This window comes from Hemitrygon akajei, chromosome 8 (assembly GCF_048418815.1).
Source record: "Hemitrygon akajei chromosome 8, sHemAka1.3, whole genome shotgun sequence".
In the NCBI taxonomy this organism is placed as follows: Eukaryota; Metazoa; Chordata; class Chondrichthyes; order Myliobatiformes; family Dasyatidae; genus Hemitrygon; species Hemitrygon akajei.
In genome coordinates this window covers 9995425-10013308 of record NC_133131.1, presented here as the reverse complement: position 1 = coordinate 10013308, position 17884 = coordinate 9995425, and the positions used below count along the sequence as shown (strand labels likewise).

At 44.5% G+C, this 17884-nt stretch overlaps 1 protein-coding gene across 1 annotated transcript in view; it reads left to right on the top strand.

The window, feature by feature from the left end:
* LOC140731619 (heparin cofactor 2-like) overlaps nucleotides 1–17403 on the top strand; it is a 53708-nt gene extending 36305 nt beyond the window's left edge. Inside the window, exons 3-4 of the mRNA XM_073053186.1 lie at nucleotides 6555–6702; nucleotides 12343–17403. Coding sequence (XP_072909287.1) covers nucleotides 6555–6702; nucleotides 12343–12534 — 340 coding nt within the window. The 3' untranslated portion in view covers nucleotides 12535–17403. The remainder of the gene's footprint in view (nucleotides 1–6554; nucleotides 6703–12342) is intronic.
* Nucleotides 17404–17884: the final 481 nt, after the last annotated feature.

Sequence of the window (17884 nt, the reverse complement as noted above, 5' to 3'; positions counted from 1 at the left end):
AACCTGCCAGGACTATTAACATAGAAGACCATAAGACAAAGAAGCAGAATTAGCCCATTCAGCCCATCGAGTCTGTTCTGTCATAGAATCATGTCCGATTTATTGTCTCTCTCAACCCCATTCTCCTGCCTTCTCACTGTAACCTTCGATGCCCTGACTAATCAAGAACCTATGAACCTCCACTTTCAATACACTTCCAATGACTTAGCTGTCGTTTGCCATGAATTCCACAGATTCACCACCTTCTGGCCAAGGAAATTCCTCCTTATCGCTGTTCTAAAGGGACATCCTTGATTTCTATTCTGAGGCTGTACCCTCTTGGTCATAGACTCCACTATAGGAAACATCCTCTCTACATCTCCTCTGTCTAAGTCCTTCCCCTTGTTGTTCTTGATGGTAAATTTTGTGGGTTGTGATGGTGCTTCAGAGTCGCTTAGTAAATAATTCCACTACAATTTGGAGCTTCCTCACATTGGTGTGTGGAAACTATTTCAATTAGCTTTATTTGTCACGTATATATAGAAATCAGAGATGTCCTCCTTCTTCAAAGAACAGGGTTTTCCTTCCTCCACTATTGATGTTGCCCTCACCCACATCTACTCTGTTTCCCAATCATCCGTGCTCAGCCCATCTTCCTGCCCCCTTAAAAATGATAGAGTTCCTCTTGTCCTCACCTACCACCCCATGAGCTTCTGCATCTAGCTCATCATTCTCCGCAATTTCTGCTGTCTTCAATGAGACCCTACCACCATATACCTCCCCCCACTCTCTGCTTTCCACAGGGATCGTTCCCTCCGTAATTCCCTTGCCGTTCATCCCTCCCCACTAATCTTCCTCCTTGTACTTATCTCTGCAAATGGCAGAAGTGCCGCACCTGCCCATTCACCTCCTCCCTCGCCCTCATTCAGGATGAGGCAACGCTTCACCTGCAAATCTGCGGAGGTCGTCCATTGTATCCAGTGCTCCCAATGCAGCCTACTCTACATTGGTGAGACCTAATGTAGATCAGTGGAGCGCTTTGTCATGCACCTCTGCTCCTTAATTTCAATCCCTATTCCCATGCCAACATGTTGGTCCATGGCCTCTGCTTCTGCCATACTGAGGCCACTCTCAGGTGGAAGAGTAACACATCACAATACCTCTAGGTAGTCTCCAACCTGATGGCATGAACATCTAACTTCCAGTAAATTTTGCCCCCTTCCCTCTTCTTCAGTTCCCCACTCTGGCCCAGCTCTTACCTCTTCTTTTCTCCTCACCTGTCAATCACCTCCCCCGCTGCCCCTCCTCCTCCTTGCCTTTCTCCCATTGTCTCCTCTCCTCTCTTCTCCATCCTCACCAGGTCTTTACCTTTTCCACCTATCGCCTCCCAGCACCTTATTATTCGCCTCCCCCATCCACCTGGCTTCACCTATCACCTTCTAGCTTGTCCTTACTTTTTTATTCTGGATTCTCCCCGTTCCTTTCCAGTCCTGAGGCAGGGTCTCATCCTGAAACGGTGACTACTTATACATATCTATAGATGCTGCCTGACCCGCTGAGTTCCACCAGCACTCTGTGACAGTGAAGTGTGCCATTTTGCTTAAAGGACCAGGACAGTCTGAGGTTTGTGCTGGGTGCCAACATGCTTCTGGCACCAACATAGCATACCTGCAACTCACTAACCCTACAGAACAGAGAGCTGGCATGAACCATGGGCTGTATATCGACTTCCTAGGTTGGAAGAATAATATGGCCTCTAGCTAGGAGCCCTCCTGTCACAGGAATTGACTCACCTCTTCAACTATCAAAACCCTACGTGAAATTGAACTCCTTTATCTTGCCTGTTCTAAGATGTACAACTCCACCTATTCCGTTTTCTCTGCTTAAATCCTTTATTCTGGCACAATTCTGGAAACTGTTCTTCAACCTTCGGAGGGCGGTGTGAGTGCAGATTGAGTTGCCAGCTGAAGTGATGGATGTGGTTTCGATCACAACATTTAAGAGAAGTTCGGATAGATATATGGATGGGAGGGGTGTGGAAAATTATGGTCCAGATGTGGGTTGATGGCTCTAGGCAGAATAACAATTTAGCAATGACTAGATGAGTCAAAGGGCCCGTTTCTGTGCTGTCATGCTCTATGACTTGACTTTCCAAAGTTGCAGAAACTTGGGACTTGGGAGTCCTTGTGCAGGATTCCTAAATGTTAATTCGCAGGCTGAGACTGTGGTGAGGAAGGCAAATGCAATGTTGGCATTCATTTCAAGAGGACTAGAATATAAAAGCAAGGATGTAATATTGAGACTTTATAAAGCACTGGTGAGGCCTCACTTGGAGTATTGAGAGCAGTTTTGGGTCCCTTTTCTTAGAAAGGATGTGCTGACACTGGAGGGGGTTCAAAGGAGGCTCACTAAAATGATTTCATGATTGACTGGCTTGTCATATCAAGAGCATTTGATGGCCCTGGGCCTATATTCACTGGAATTCAGAATAACGAGGTGTTACTTCATTGAAACCTATTGAATGTTAAAAGGTCTCGATAAAGTGGAGAGTGTTTAGGACCAGAGGACACAGCCTCAGAATAGAGGTGCGTCCTTTTAGAACAGCGGTGAGGAGGGATTTCTTTAGCTGGAGATTGGGAATCAGTGGAATTTTTTGCCTCAGGCAGCAGTGGAGGTCAAGTCTTTACGTACATTTAAGGCAGAGTTTGGTAGATTTTAATTGGTTAGGGCATGAAGGGATACAGGGAGAAGGCAGGAGATTGAGGCTGAGAGGGAAAATGAATCAGACATGATGAAATGGTGGAGCATACTCAATGGGCTAGGTAGCCTAATTCTGCTCCTATATCTTATGATGTTATTGTCCGAATGGACGGGTTGCCTTTATCCCTGGAGTGCTCCACAATTTTTAACCTGTGTTGGCCACTCATTTCTCACTTGGTTTCTTGGTTTCTGGTGGCATTTTGCTGACTCTGCTCGGAATTTCCTCAGGGAACGCAGGTTGCAAGTCATGATAACGTGCTGATTTTCATAATAAACCACTGAGGCAGCAATCCTTCAAAGCTGAGTTCTTTGTACGAGCCTCTAAGAATGGTTAAACATGCCACGATTGCTTCCTAATAAGGAGGTAGCAAAGTCTGGCTCTTTTGTCCGGTAATGAATTTGCCCTCGATGCAAACAAATAACTCATGACGCAAGGCATGCAGATATTCCTGAGAGACGTGATTAGGTACGAAAGTCTTTCAATTTATTTATAGTTTAACTCTGCTGCCTGGTTCCTGAAATCTACTCGTGCAACATCAAAGGTAGGATTACTCACCATGTATACTGTTCAGAATCTTAAACGTAGGCACCACCTCATTGCCATTCTGAAAAGGAGAACAGAAACAAGGGAATATTATGTCTGAAAATAGGATTTCTGAAGAATGTATTTTTATTTGCTATCTGAGCAATAATTCACAGACTTCTAGAACTAACTTTCAATCCAAATTGGGAAACAAAATTCTCACATCAAACATTAGGCAATGGTTCTGGATTGCTGGTGTGTTGGTTGAGTCCTGAGGTAATGCTCATGTTGGAGGAGCAACACCTCATATTCAGTCTCCAACTTGTCGGTATGAATGTCAATTTCTCTAACTTCCAGTGATTTCTCCGTCTTCCCCGTTCACTCTTTTGTCATTCCCCATTATGGTTCCCTCCTTCCCCTTTCATTTCTCCTCACCCGCCCATCAACTCTGTCTTGGTGCCCCTCCTCCTTCCCTTTCTCCCACGGTCTCCTATCCCCTCCTATCAGATTCTATCTTCTTCAGCCCTTTACCTTTTCCACCTATCACCTCCATGCTTCTTACTTCAACCCCTCCTGCCCACCCACCTTCCCCCTTACACCTCTCACCTACCAGCTTTGCTCACTCCACCTTATTATTCTGGCTTCTTCCCCCTTCCTTTACAGTCCTGATGAAGGATCTTGGCCCAAAATCTTGATTGTTTATCCCCCTCCATAGATACTGTCTGACCTGCTGAGCTCCTCCAGTGTGTTGCTCAGGCTTCGAACATCTGCAGAAGATGTACTGAATTTTTTCTTTTGGAAACTTTGCCAAGTTATGAAGCAGTTCACTTAATCAGTGCACTTCACCCGAAACACTGGTCCACTGTGGCCCAAGCATATACAATCCACAGGATGCATGTATGTGAACCTATATTAAATTTTACCTAATTTAAACAAGTGACAGCAGAACAAATCGTACAGTTTCTATCTTGAGTCCTAGAATACAAAATTGTAATAAAAATTGTAAATTCTGGAACTGCAGTCAGTATTTGTGGAGGTAGTTAACATTTAGTGTTAATGTTTTAGACTTCTTGCATCTCAGCTTCCAATGTATGGAAACGTAACGGTACAAACATCACATTGCAGACCCATGGCTTTCTACCAACTCCAATTACGAGATGTGCCTTTGTAATTTGTACATTGCCGGTTGCGAAATTAGCTGACTGTCCTTCTCTCAAATCTCTCCCAGTGTCTTTGTGACAGGTAATTAGGTAGGGCAATGAACACAAAACATGTTTAGTTGAGAAGGAAGGCCTAAAGTAATGACTCAAGCTGCAGAATGGAAGACACAAAGAAGGTTAAAAAGATGACGTAAATCAGGAAGTGAAACCAATTTGGAGATAACACACAAAATGCTGGAAGAATTCAGCAGGTCAGACAGTATCTTTGGAGAGGAATAAAGAATCAATGTTTCAGGACAAGACACTCTATCAGTACCTATTCTTTATTCCTTTCCATAGATGCTGCCTGACCTGCTGAGTTCCTCCAGCATTTTGTATGTGTTGCTCTGGATTTCCAGCTACTGCAGAATCTCTTGTGTTTCCATCTTGGGGGTAAATTCCTGGATGGAGATGGACAGATTCAACATCCTGGGAAAGCCCTTGCTGCCAGTTATGATTTCAGCGGAGTTAAACATTTTCTGTGAGTAGTAACGCTACACTGCCCTCCCTCTGTCCAATCAGTGTCACTGGGTGAGGGAAGGGCAACAAAACAAAAAATAGGCAGGGAGCAGATTCAGAAATCAGAAGAGCAAAGGGACTTGGGAGTTGCAGTGCAGGATTCTCTAAAACTTGCAGGTTGTGTCACTAGTAAGGAAGGCAAGTGCAATGTTGACATACATTTCTAGAGGTCTAGAATAGAAAAGCAAGGGTCTGAAGATGAGGCTTTTCAAGACATTGGTCAAACCACATTTGGAATAAGTAAGCACTTTTCGGCCCCATATATAAGAAAGGATGTGCTGACATTGGAGAGGGTCTAGAGACCATAAAACCATAAGACACAGGAGCAAAATTAGGCCACTCAGCCCATCGAGTCTGCTCCACCATTCCATCATGGCTGATCCCAGATCCCACTCAAACCCATACACCTGCCTTCTCACCAGGTCTTTTGATATCCTGACCAATCAGGACACGATCAACTTCCATCTTAAATATACCCACAGTTTTGGCATCCACAGCTGTCTGTGGCAGACCATCCCACTGATTCACTACTCTCTGCCTAAAAAATTCCTCCTTACCTCTTTTCTAAAGGGTCGCCCCACAATTTTGAGGCTGTGGCCTCTAATTTTGGATATCCCCACCATAGAAAACATCCTCTTCACATCCACCTATCTTAATATCATGATATGCTTAATATCACCACATCTATCTAGTTGTTTCAATATTCGGTGGGTTTCAATGAGATCCCCCCCACATTCTTCTAAATTCCAGCGAGTACAGTGAGAGGAGGCTTATGTGGATGATCTTGGGATTTAAATGGTTAAGGTATGAGGAGCATTTGATGGTTCTGGACCTGTACTCACTGGAGTTTAGAAGAATGGGCGGGGGGGGGGGGGTGCTACCAAATATTGAAAGGCCTAGGTAGAGTGGACGTGAAGTGGATGTTTCCTATAGAAGGGTACCTAAGACCAGAGGGCACAGCCACAAAATACAAGATCATCCCTTTAGAACAGGGATGAGACAAATCCCTTTAGCCAGAGGGTGGTGAATCTGTGGAATTCATTACCACAGACTGCTGCAGAGGCCAAGTAATTGGGTATATTTAAAGCAGAAAGTGACAGGTTCTTGATTAGTAAGGACATCAAAGTTTAGAGGGAGGAGACTAGGGCTGAGATGGAAAATAAATCAGCCATGATTGAATGGCGGAGTAGACTTGATAGCTGAACAGCCTAATTTCTGCTTCTGAGTCTTATTGTTCTGGTTTATCAAGCAATGTCTGCTGGGGCCGTATTAGGTTTTGTTGAAATGCAGATCACCCCAATTACTGTCAAGACATGTACATCTTCTGTACTGTTTGGAGCATCCCGGTGCTTTGGAGATTCACCTTGAGCCTTTGGAATAGGGGATGTAAGAATGAACACCCAGTAATGGTTAGAGACATGTGGAAGAACTGGAAATAAAGATTTAAAAACAGAGGGTCCAAGAATAAATTAAAACTTCAAAGTGTATCATTTTCTTCAAATAAAGTATTTTATAAAATGCTTGTACTCCTAATGAGTTTGCAAACTGAATGATTTGCATTTACTGTATAACAGGACAAGAGAGGTCTATATTCCAAAGTTCATTCTCCAAGGTGACTATGATTTAATTGAAGTCTTCCAAGACCTGGGTGTGATAGATCTCTTCCAGAATCAAGCTGATTTGACTGGTATATGTGAAGAGGGAAATCTCCACATTAGCATGGTAAGTCGTTTAGTCATATTTTACCATTTATTTGGGAATTTGAAAAATGATTTGGATATTCTGTTGAAGAGTCTGTGATTTATCAATTCAGGGATCGAACAGATTGTAATTTGTAAGCCTCCCAAGCGCTAGCATGTTTTTTCAGTGACAGTGGTCATTTCATTAAGTGACGAGTTTCTACTTCCAGCTAAAGGTTTATCCATGTATTGATAATGTTTCAGAGAATTGTAAGGGATGATGGAGCATGCGATGGGATGGGTGTATGCCCAATACTATATTCAAAGTTTAGGTTGAAGATGAATTACATAGATGGTGTCTGTCCTCAGCAATTAACTCACGCTGAGAGGAATGGCATGAATCCCCATTGTCATCCTGTGTGACTTCCATATCAGACCACATGGGATGACAGCGTTCCTCTGCTTGTTCTGGAGCCTCCCGGGGGATCTTGGCGCACATCATCCCGGGGACATCCCTTACTGGGCATTCCAAAGGAGACATTTCCACTGAGTCACAGTAATGTTGTGGGGGATCTGCAAGGTCCCTACACTGCTAGGAGCACCCCCAACACTAGCACAACCATCCGTCTCCGATTGGGCACCTCGCTCATCCTATAATTTCCCCATCCCTTTGCTGTAAGTTGTACCCACATCAACAATCTGACAACCACTGCTCTCCTCAAATCAGATCTCCCTGACTGCTGAATAAAGCCAGGAAGCATTTGTGGAAAGAGGAAGATATAATGTTTCAAGTCCAGAACCCGATCAAAGGCCATTGAACTGTTATGTCAATGGTTTCTCTCTCCACAGATGCCGCCTGACCTGCTGAGTGTTGCCAGCATTTTCTGTTTTTATTTCGGAATTAAAGCATCTGCAGTTTATTTGCTTATTTCACCCCTCCCCCTACCTGCCCCTGCCCTGGTGACTGTGTAGCTTCCAATCATCCCCACCCTCTCACTTCATGCCACTTGAGACTCAGATTCAGATTCATTTGTTTATCACGTCTACATCAAAACATACAGTGACATGTGTCGTTTGCAGTAACAACCAACACAGCCTAAGCATGTCCTAGGGGCAGCCCGCAGGTATCACCACACATTCTGGCACCAACATAGCATGCCCAGAATGTTCATCAGAGCACCACAAACAACACAACAACAGCAAAACAAGCTCCTTACACACACACACACACACACATACACAGAGACGCACACACACACGCACACACACACATACACACACACACGCACACACACATACACACACAGAGACGCACACACACACACACACGCACACACACACATACACACACAGACGCACACACACACTCACACGCACACAGACACACACACTCACATGCACATAGACACACACAGACACACAGACATGCACACACTCACAGACAGACAGACACACACACATCTCCAAATCCCAGGACAGGCCGACAAGCCGCCTCTGAGCACCAAAGCTTGGCCCCAGTCTCTCAGAGTCCTAGGCTCCCAGGAGCCAGCCCTCCATCCTTCCATCCCTGGCCCAGACTCACAGACCTCCAAGCTCCGTTCATGCCAAACAGGGGGATTCGACACCCGGACATGCCAAGCTCACTAATATCCTGACCTCTGATCGAAACTCCAAGTGATCGGGAAGACCACCCCACTCCCATCACACACACACTCACACAAGTGCTGTTTCCAATGACATCCTCCTCAGATCCCACCCCCCCCCCCCCCCCACGCACACACACACAAACCACTCTCAACCAAAGCTCGTCAAACCTGCAGTTAAAGTCCTGGCTCGGCCTCAGGTGAGGAAGTGGGAAGCTGTACAAGGTTTAGTACGTGCCAGTCACCCTGCTCGCTGACAGCTGAAGCCAGGGCAGAGTGTCACTCAAACATGGTAAATTGGTTAAAGTTTGTTGCATTACTGAGGCAGAGTGAGTAAGTTGCCTTGCATACTGTTCATACAGATCATTTCATTACCGCAGTGCATTCGGGTCATACAAGGTAAAACAATACAGCGTTACAGTTACAGAGAAAGTGCTTGTAGACAATAAAATGCAAGGTTACAGCGAGGTGGATTGTGATGTCGAGAGTCCATTCTTATCATACTAGGGAACTGTTCGATAGTCTTATGTGAGTGAGTGAGGCCTTCGTCAGTCAGAGTCGACCATGGACATTGCGTCCCAGCAAGAACGGGCCGTACGATATGGAGAGCAAGCTCCCCCTCTCCACGCACCCAAAGGAACGGCAGAGACCGATACAGTTTGGCACCAGCAGCGTCACAGGAGTTGCTGGTCAGCATTGAACTCAACGTAGGACTCCATCTCCAGATTTTTCCCTCAGGGTTTTTTCCCGAAGTCCTCCCCATGAGTGGGTATGGCCCTACAAAGATTAGTTTTACAATGAATCGGTAATCGTATAGCGAGGAGCCTGGTGGTACACATTCTCAGGCTCTTGCTCCTTCTGTCTGATGGTGGGGGGAAGAAGAGGGAGTATCTGGGATGGGTGGGGTCTTTGATTACACTGGCTTCTTTACCGAGGCACCAAGAAGCGTAGACAGAGTCCCGGGAGGGGATACTGGTTTCTGTGATGTTCTCAGCTGCGTCCACAACTCTCTGCAGTTTGTTGTGGCCATGGGTAGGGCTGTTGCCACATCAAGCTGTGATACGTCCAGATCAGATGCCTTCTAGGGCCCACTGATAAAAAGTAGAGAGGGTCGGAGGGGAAACATCTGATTTCTTCAACCGCCTGTGGAAGAGGAGGCACTGATGAGTTTCCCTGGCTTTGGTATCAACATAGTTGGAGCAGGACAGGTCATTGGCTCGGAACCTGACCCCGTTCACTGGCCAGATTTGGATTCAGGTTTGTTGATCACATGCACATTGCAACATACAGTGGAACGTGTTGCCTGCACCAACAACCAAAGGGCTGCGGCAAGGTTCACCAAACATTCCGGTGACCGTTCAGCAGAAGAAACAACAAAACCCCCTCCTGTGGCGACCCACTTTCTGCGCAGGCACAAATAGCCCGTGCGGGGGGGGGGAGACTTCGGTAATGCACCTCTGACGTCATTTCCGCCCGGAGAGGGCGGGCGGGCGTCGCGAAGTTTGAATAAACTAGTCTCAAAACGACTTACCGACTGTGTGTCGTTGTCTCTCGTTCTGTATGTAGTACTTCGCTACACTCCCATCATCAGCACCCTTCCTCCAATCAATGACCAGCTCTTTGGTTTTACTGATACTTGAATTTTTGGGCAAATGAATGCTGAGGGGTGACCTATCTGAGAAGACGGAGAGAGGACCGAGCTTGACCCAGTTAGCACCCGGTATTGGCAAGGTTTTGCTTTGCATTGGGAGCTACTGGCAAGAGCCCATAATCAGCAGGCATGGATTTCGTACGAAGAGGAAGGTGGAACGTGTTTGCTACATGTGGAGTTGATATTATCTGAAGCACACTGCCTGAGAGAATGCAGGAGTAGCTCCCAATGTAACTTTGATAAACTTGAGAGGAAAGTTTGCAGACAGGTGGAATTAGCTATTCAGAGAGCCGCCAAATCATCATATTCTATGTTATCTAATGAAGAAAATGAACCTTTGTTCATTTTTATCAATTTCAGTTATTATCATTCAACCATACATATGTACACTGCCAAACATAACAACATTCCTTAGACCAAGGTGCACAGCACAGTGCAGTGAATTCTGGTTAATTGGGACACACCTGGACCAGTGCATTTTGGCCCAATTAAGCAGCTGCCACAATTGGCCGGTTTCATGGAAATTGCTAAAAAGCTATAAAACAGGCAAACTACTGTTTAACTGAGTAATAAGTTATGTTTTAAGATGAAATACAGAATAAATTAGAACGCTACCAAAATTACCACAGTACTATAAAACTGTGTCTTAGTTCCTAACACAGGCTGAGCACCCCTTATTCAAAACTCTAAAATCCGAAAACCTCTGAAATCTGACTATTTTTTGACCACTGACATGACATCACGAACGGAAGATTCCAGAAGGCGCTGGGAAGGTTCCCGGTGATGCACAATTCTCTGCGCACAACAGACATTTCTGAGAAGTGACCCCACATACGAAGTTAATAAAAATTAGAAAACCACTGCATCGAGTGAGAAACGAAGATTTCAATCATGTATTGAAATAATAAATTCATCAGCGTTGGAGTGAAAATATGCCGCTTAACGATATGCTGATCATGAAACACGCAAAGATCTATCACGACAAACTGAAAATTGGAGGTAATTGTGAATATTCAGCAGGCTGCTTGCAGAAATTTAAGAAAAGGCACAGTATTAAAATTTTAAAGATTTGTGCTGATAAAGAGTCTGCTTATCACGAAGCAGCAGGGAAATTCATTGATGTGTTTGCCAAGATTGTTAATGATGCAAATCTACCACACTGAACAGCAGCTTCAGTACATATGTCTGATGAACAAGTATAAGACTAAGGCTGCTTACTGGTAGCACGTAATTTCAGACTCGGGAATGACGGCAATGTCAAACAGCCATGACTGTCCACCTGGGTGACCAAGGTAGTGACAACTATTAAAAATATGATTTTAAACTACCTTCAGGGTATATATGTATAAACTGTACATTATGTGTAATGGAAATGGATTTCGTGTTTAGACTTGGTTCCCATCCCAAGGTATCTCGTTATATAGATGCAAATATTCCAAAATCCAACAAAAATCTGTGATCCAAAACACTTCTGGCCCCAAGCATTTCAGATAAGGGGTGCCCAACCTATAGTTGTTGATGGAGGAATTCATATGGTGTATGCTGACGTGTTCTTCTGATAGACTGTAAATGAACAAAATCAGGGCAGTCATCCAGTGAAGATAGTGGACTGCCTTCAAACAGTGTTATCAACGACTGCATTCTCCAAATCTTCATCTTTATTGTAACATTCTAGATAATTGTCGATATCTTCAAATTCTTCGTAGTTCCTAACTTGTTGAGTAGTGAAATCATTTCTGTTTCACTCCCGGCCGTTTCTGGCATCTCCAAGCCTGAATGCTTGACACCATAGTGAGCGAAACAGTTCAGAATTGCCTTACTGTTTATAGCTCACCAATCACCAGTGCCAAAAATCACTGCTTTTTGAACACAAACACACAATTGACACTGTATAAAATCTGTTCACTCCAAGCACAGTGTGGTATTTGAGGCCACCCAACGTGCTCATGAGTGATGCTAGGTAGAAACTATTTGGCAACAGTCTCCCGCCCCCGTAAAGTGGCAGAGTGTCCCAAATAAATTAAGGGAATCTCGGCTGTTTTCTCAATTTGTTTTTGTTCTTTAAGAGGTGTGCCAAATTAGCAGCTGCTTATAAATCAATGGCCCAATTAAGTGGAATCCGCTGTACAAATAACCCACATGAACAGCACATGAAGTAATATTACCACAAATAAATTAACATTATTTTCCTCAATCCAGGTGTTCTCCCAAATGAAAGTAATTAACTCAGTGAAGTGGACTCAGAAACCTGCGACTTCGCTGTTGCAGTTCCCTCCAGTCGGTGGTGTGTATCAGTTGATGAATGCAGAGAGCTGAGGCTGCAGTCTAGTACTTGCTGGCTTTTACCCTTAGCCACCTCAAATCTGTCTTCTTCCTTTCTGTCCTTCAGATGAAGCAACGCGTTGCACTGAACGTGGACGAAGATGGAAGTGAAGCAGCTGCCGCCTCCCTTTCTGGGTTCATGCCCCTTTCCGCACAGGCCAAGTTCATGGCTGACCGCCCCTTCCTGTTTCTCATCCTGGAGCATCACACCAGGTCGCTGCTTTTCATGGGAAGAGTGGTGAACCCTTTGAACCAATAAACGGAGGCAGCCGGAGTTCCAGCAGGAGTACTAGCGCACTACTATGTCAAACAGATTGCCAAATTAAACCTAATTGTTCACAGTCTGTCATTCATTCTTAAAGCCTGTATTTGGTTTAATGTTCAGATGTTATCTATTACTTTCCAGACCTTTCATTAAGTACCCTGCCACATTCACACTTGAGCACCTTCGCTCCATCTGCAAAAAGAGGAATTTCCCGATGGGCAACCATTTAAATTCCGATCCCCATTCCTGTTCCGACATGTCAGTTCGTGGCCTCCTCTTCTGCCTTGCTGAGGCCACCCTCAGGGTGGAGGAGAAATGCCTCATGTCTGCTCAGGAAGCCTCCAACCTAATGGCAAGAACATCGATTTCTCCAGCTTCTGCTAATTTTTCCCCTCTCCCTTCCCTCTTCTTCTATTCCTCACTCTGGCCCTTTACCTCTTCTCCCCTCCTCCCTATCGCCTCTCCCTGGTGCCCCTCCTCTTTCCCTTTCTCCCATGGTCCACTCTCCTCTCTTATCAGATTCCTTCTTCTCCAGTCCTCTTCCACCTATTATCTCCCAGATTCTCACTTCATCCACCACTCCTCCACCCACCTGGCTTCACCGATCATCTTCTATCTTGTCCTCCTTTCCCTCCCCCTACTTTCTAAATCTGGCATCTTCCCCCTTTCTTTCAAATCCTGACAAAGGGTCTCGGCCTGAAATGTTGTTTATTCATCTCCATAGATACTGCTTGACCTGCTGAGTTCCTCCAGCATTTAATATGTGTTGCTTTTACATAGAGTATTTGTGAATGGGAATTAAACCAGTATCTGGGCACTGCTGGCAGGACAATGCAGATGTTTAATTACGCTGTTGAATGAGTCTCTCTCTGTTTGATTGCCTTCAAATCTTAATCCTTTTTAAAAATTTTGCAGAGTTTTGCCATATGGTTTAGGGTGTGTTACAGAGTATATATGATTACACACACACACAACACACGGTGGCCATTTTATGATGAACACCTCTCCACCTGCTTGTTAACACAAACATCTAATCAGCCAATCAGCTGGCAGCAACTCAATGCATAAAATCACGCAGACATCGTCAAGAGGTTCAGTTGTTGTTCAGACTGAGGGTCAGAATGGGAAAGAAATCATCAAAGTGACCTTGACCGTGGAATGATTGCTGGTTGAAGTATCTCAGAAGCTGCTGATCTGGGATTTTCACACACACAACAGTCTCTGGAGTTTACAGAGCATGGTGCAAAAAACAAAAGAACATCCAGTGAGCGGCAGTTCTGTGAGCGAAAATGCCTTGTTGATGAGGGAGGTCAGAAGAGAATGGTCAGACTGGGTCAAGCTGACAGGAAGGTGACAGTAACTCAAATAACCATACATTACCACAGTGATGTGCAGAAGAGCATCTCTGAATGCCCAACATGTCGACCCTTGAAGTGGACGGCCACAGCAGCAGAAGACCGCACCGGCTTCCACTCTTGTACCTAATAAAATTGCCGCTGAGAGTATATTGTAAATAAGTACATAAATGCTAAAATATTCAAAATCCAAGATTCAAGCTTAATTAATGCCATTTCCAGTACACAAGTGTAAAGGAGAATGAAATCATTGTAATTCTGGATCTGATGCAGCACAAAAAAAAACACAATAATAAAAAAAACAACAAATATAAACACATAAAATAGCTTGTATACATAGATTGATTGTAAGTGACTCTAGGCATAGGAGTGTCTGTACATTAGGTGATACTGACAGGAAATAATAAAGTAGTGATGGAGGGGTGGGTTAGTGGGTGGAGGTGTTGGTCAGCCTCACTGCTTGGGGAAAGGAACTGTTTTTCAGTCTGGTGGTCTGGGTGTAGATGCTAGGCAGCTTCCTTCCTGATAGGAGTGGGACTAACTGTGCAGGTGGATGGGATCCTTCATGATGTACTGGGCTTTTTCTGGCACCTTTCTGTACATACAGTCTGCCTTTGATGGTGGGCTGGCTGGTACTGGTGATGTGTTGGGTGGTTTTGACTATCCATTGTAGAGTTTTCCTGTCTGCCGCAGTACCAAGCAGTGATGCAGCAAGTCAGGATGCTCCCTGCTGTGCATCGGCAGGAGGATGTGAGCATCGATGTGCACAGTCCAGCTCCCTTCAGCTTGCCCAGAAAGCAGAGGCGCTGGTGAGCTTTCCTGATTGTGTAGGGTGTGTTCTGGGACCATGAGAGATTGTGCGATATTCACACGACCAGGAGTCTGCAACTACTCGCAGCTGTGTAGATGAGGTAACGAGGGGTTACTGAAGTCGATAGCTATCTCCTTTTTCTTGTTGACATGCACCAGGCCTTGAGGTCTCCCATCTCCTCTGTGTAGGCCATCTCGTCGTTGCCGGTGATGATCCCCACCAATTGGAGAACTTGACAATGTGATTACTCGGGTGTTTGGCCGTGCAGGTCTTGTGTGAGCAGGTTAAAATGCATCCACACAGAGGCAGAAGGGTTAATAGCTGAGCTTAGGCAGTAGCACTAGTCACGAGTGTTTGCTGACATTGTTCTGTGCAACTGTCAGCAACTGGGGATTGTCATGCATAGACAATAACCCCAGAAATCCAGATGTTACCATCAGTGACTTGTATGCCTGAAAGTGGCATGAAAACCCTATTCCGTGCAATCAAGCTGAAATCACTTGAACTGACATAAAGTTAGCTTTTTACAAATTTACTCCTACCACCAATTCCCCTGAAAATCTTATGCTTAGTTACACAAGATCCATGTGGGATTTTAATGGCATACTAAACTATATTTACTCCTTGGTAAACTACCTACTCCTAAAATATTAAATTTACCTATCTGAACGGTGAATTCATTACATGAATATTTTAAAATTAATGGGATTTGGAAATATTTTAAAATATTATGAGTGCATTTATGACATTTCAGCCTCTAATCATACATGTATCCTAATCTTTAAATAGTACTCTCTGTAACATTAGAGATTCTGAAGATGCTGGAAATTCAGAGCACCACACACACACAAAATGCTGGAGGATCTCAGCAGATCGGGCAGCATCTATGGAGGGGTATGAACAGTCTCCCCCAGGCAGCTTGGTTTGGAGGCTCCTTCTTATACGCGGTCATTGCCTGTTGTAAAGATGGCTGAAAACAATCAAAGTTGCAGTATCCCTTTCATTTCTTTATAGAAACAGGCACAAAGTACATTGAAGGCTGGAAGAGCCAGTCACTCCCTCTCCCGCTTCCTCACTCGCAAACGCAAGAGATTCTGCAAATGCTGGAAATCCAGAGTAACAAACAGAAAATACTGGAAGGACTCAGCAGGTCAGGCAGCATGTATGAAGAGGAATAAACAGTCAACATTTCAGGCTGATACGACGACAGTTTATTTCTCTTCACAGTAGTCTCTGCGATGTTTAGAAAGATAATGAAGCAGTGCTTTCTGCATCCCCCTCTGTGGGGTGTGTTTAATGTGATCGGATGCTTAGAAACCCTGATTGTGCCAATGCTGGTGGGCACCAGGGATCCTACTGATGCCCGAGAGGGGACATTCTCACTAGAGATCATTTGATCTTTTGAGAACCTTTCTTGTGGGCAGTGGGAGGCACTGCTTTATCATCACCAAGTGCCAACTGTAGTACTAAGACTTCAGCTCAGTGACCTCCAGCCTTGCATTGGAGTTCATCAGCCTGAAGATGGCTGCTTCTCTTACTGATAATCTTACCTGATCTGTTCAGAGTTTCCAGCATTTTGGGGTCTTATTTCAAATATCCAATATTCCATTTTTGTATCAGAGCATAGAACAGTACAGGCTCTTTGGCCCACGATGTCATGCAGGCCACTTAACCTACTCCAAGATCAATCTGACCCTTCCCTCCTACATAGACCTCCATTTTTCCATCATCCATGTGCCTATCTGAGAGTTCCTTAAATGTCGCTAATGTATCTGTCTTTACCACCACTCCACACCCACCATTCTCTGTGTAAAAAACTACCTCTGACATCCCTCATACATTCTTGTAATCACCTTCAAGTTATGCCCCCTTGCATTAGCTATTTCCACTATCCACTTGAACGATGCCTCTTATCATCTTGTACGCCTCTATCAAATTGTCTCTCATCCTCTGTTGTTCCAAAGAGAGAAGGCCTAGCTTGCTCAATCTACCTTCATAGGACATGCTCTCTAATCCCGACAGCATCCTGGCAAATCTCCTCTGCAAAGCTTCCACATCCTTCCTACAATGAGGTGACCAGAACTGAACACAATATTCCAGATGTGGTCTAACCAGGGTTGTATAGATCTGCAATGTTATTGTGTTGAGTATTAGTATATACAATATATATATATATATATATATATAACAATTGAATAGGATTCACTGACTGCCTGTATGTTCACATTTTTATTCAGTATCTTAAAAAGGGCACCAAATATAATGGTTTTATAACTGGGGAGAAGCCTGCATCTGAGTGATTCCTTTAGGAGTATGGTGCTGAGGTATATCCTCAGATGTGCTGGGACACATCGTTAGTGATGTAACCTGGGGTCATCGGGTGTTACGGATCTTTCAACATCAGACACCCTCGTCCCGCGCCCAGGTTGATCAGGCTGGGGCTCGTGTCCCAGTAGCATTGGTCCACGGACCTACAGAATTCCCAATGAACAGGCATTTTATGTGGTAGTTCAAAAAGTGATGGGTAAGAATTTTCCGACTAATCTTCTCAGTGGAAGAAAATTAATAATTATAGCAGGAGGAATGGAAATGAGTGTCTATTTCTTATAATTCAAAGATGCTTATCAAATTATCAGGTAACATGAACTGAAATCCTTGTAAAAACATGCTGTTTTTATTAAAACTGCCTAATTAAAACTACTGGGTAATCCTTTTTTCTTCCACAAACAGCAACCAACAACAGTGGACCAAGAAAGAAGAGATGGTATCATCAGCGGATTGTTGTAGAACAACTTGCATTCCCACTTCAGCAGAACATTCCGAGGTGCTTCTGAGAAGTGCCACCGAGTAAATAATAATCCTAACCCACGTAAGGAAATATTAAATGGATGACTGGGTGACTTCAGAGAGTAATACACTCAGTGGCCACTTTGTTAGTTACACTCAAAACTTGGAGTGTATGGGCCACAGCAGCAGACGACCACACTGGGTTCCACTCCTGTGGCCGTTTTATTAGGTAAACTCCGGCACCTAACAAAGCGGTAGCTGAGAGCAGGAAAGAAGGTGCTGGTGTTCGGGGAAAGAATTTCAAAATTAAGAACTGCTGGTGCTGTGACAATGGTGGAGAGTTCGAACTTGGAGATGGAATGGATGAGTGGAGAGAACTCAGTGGGTTATA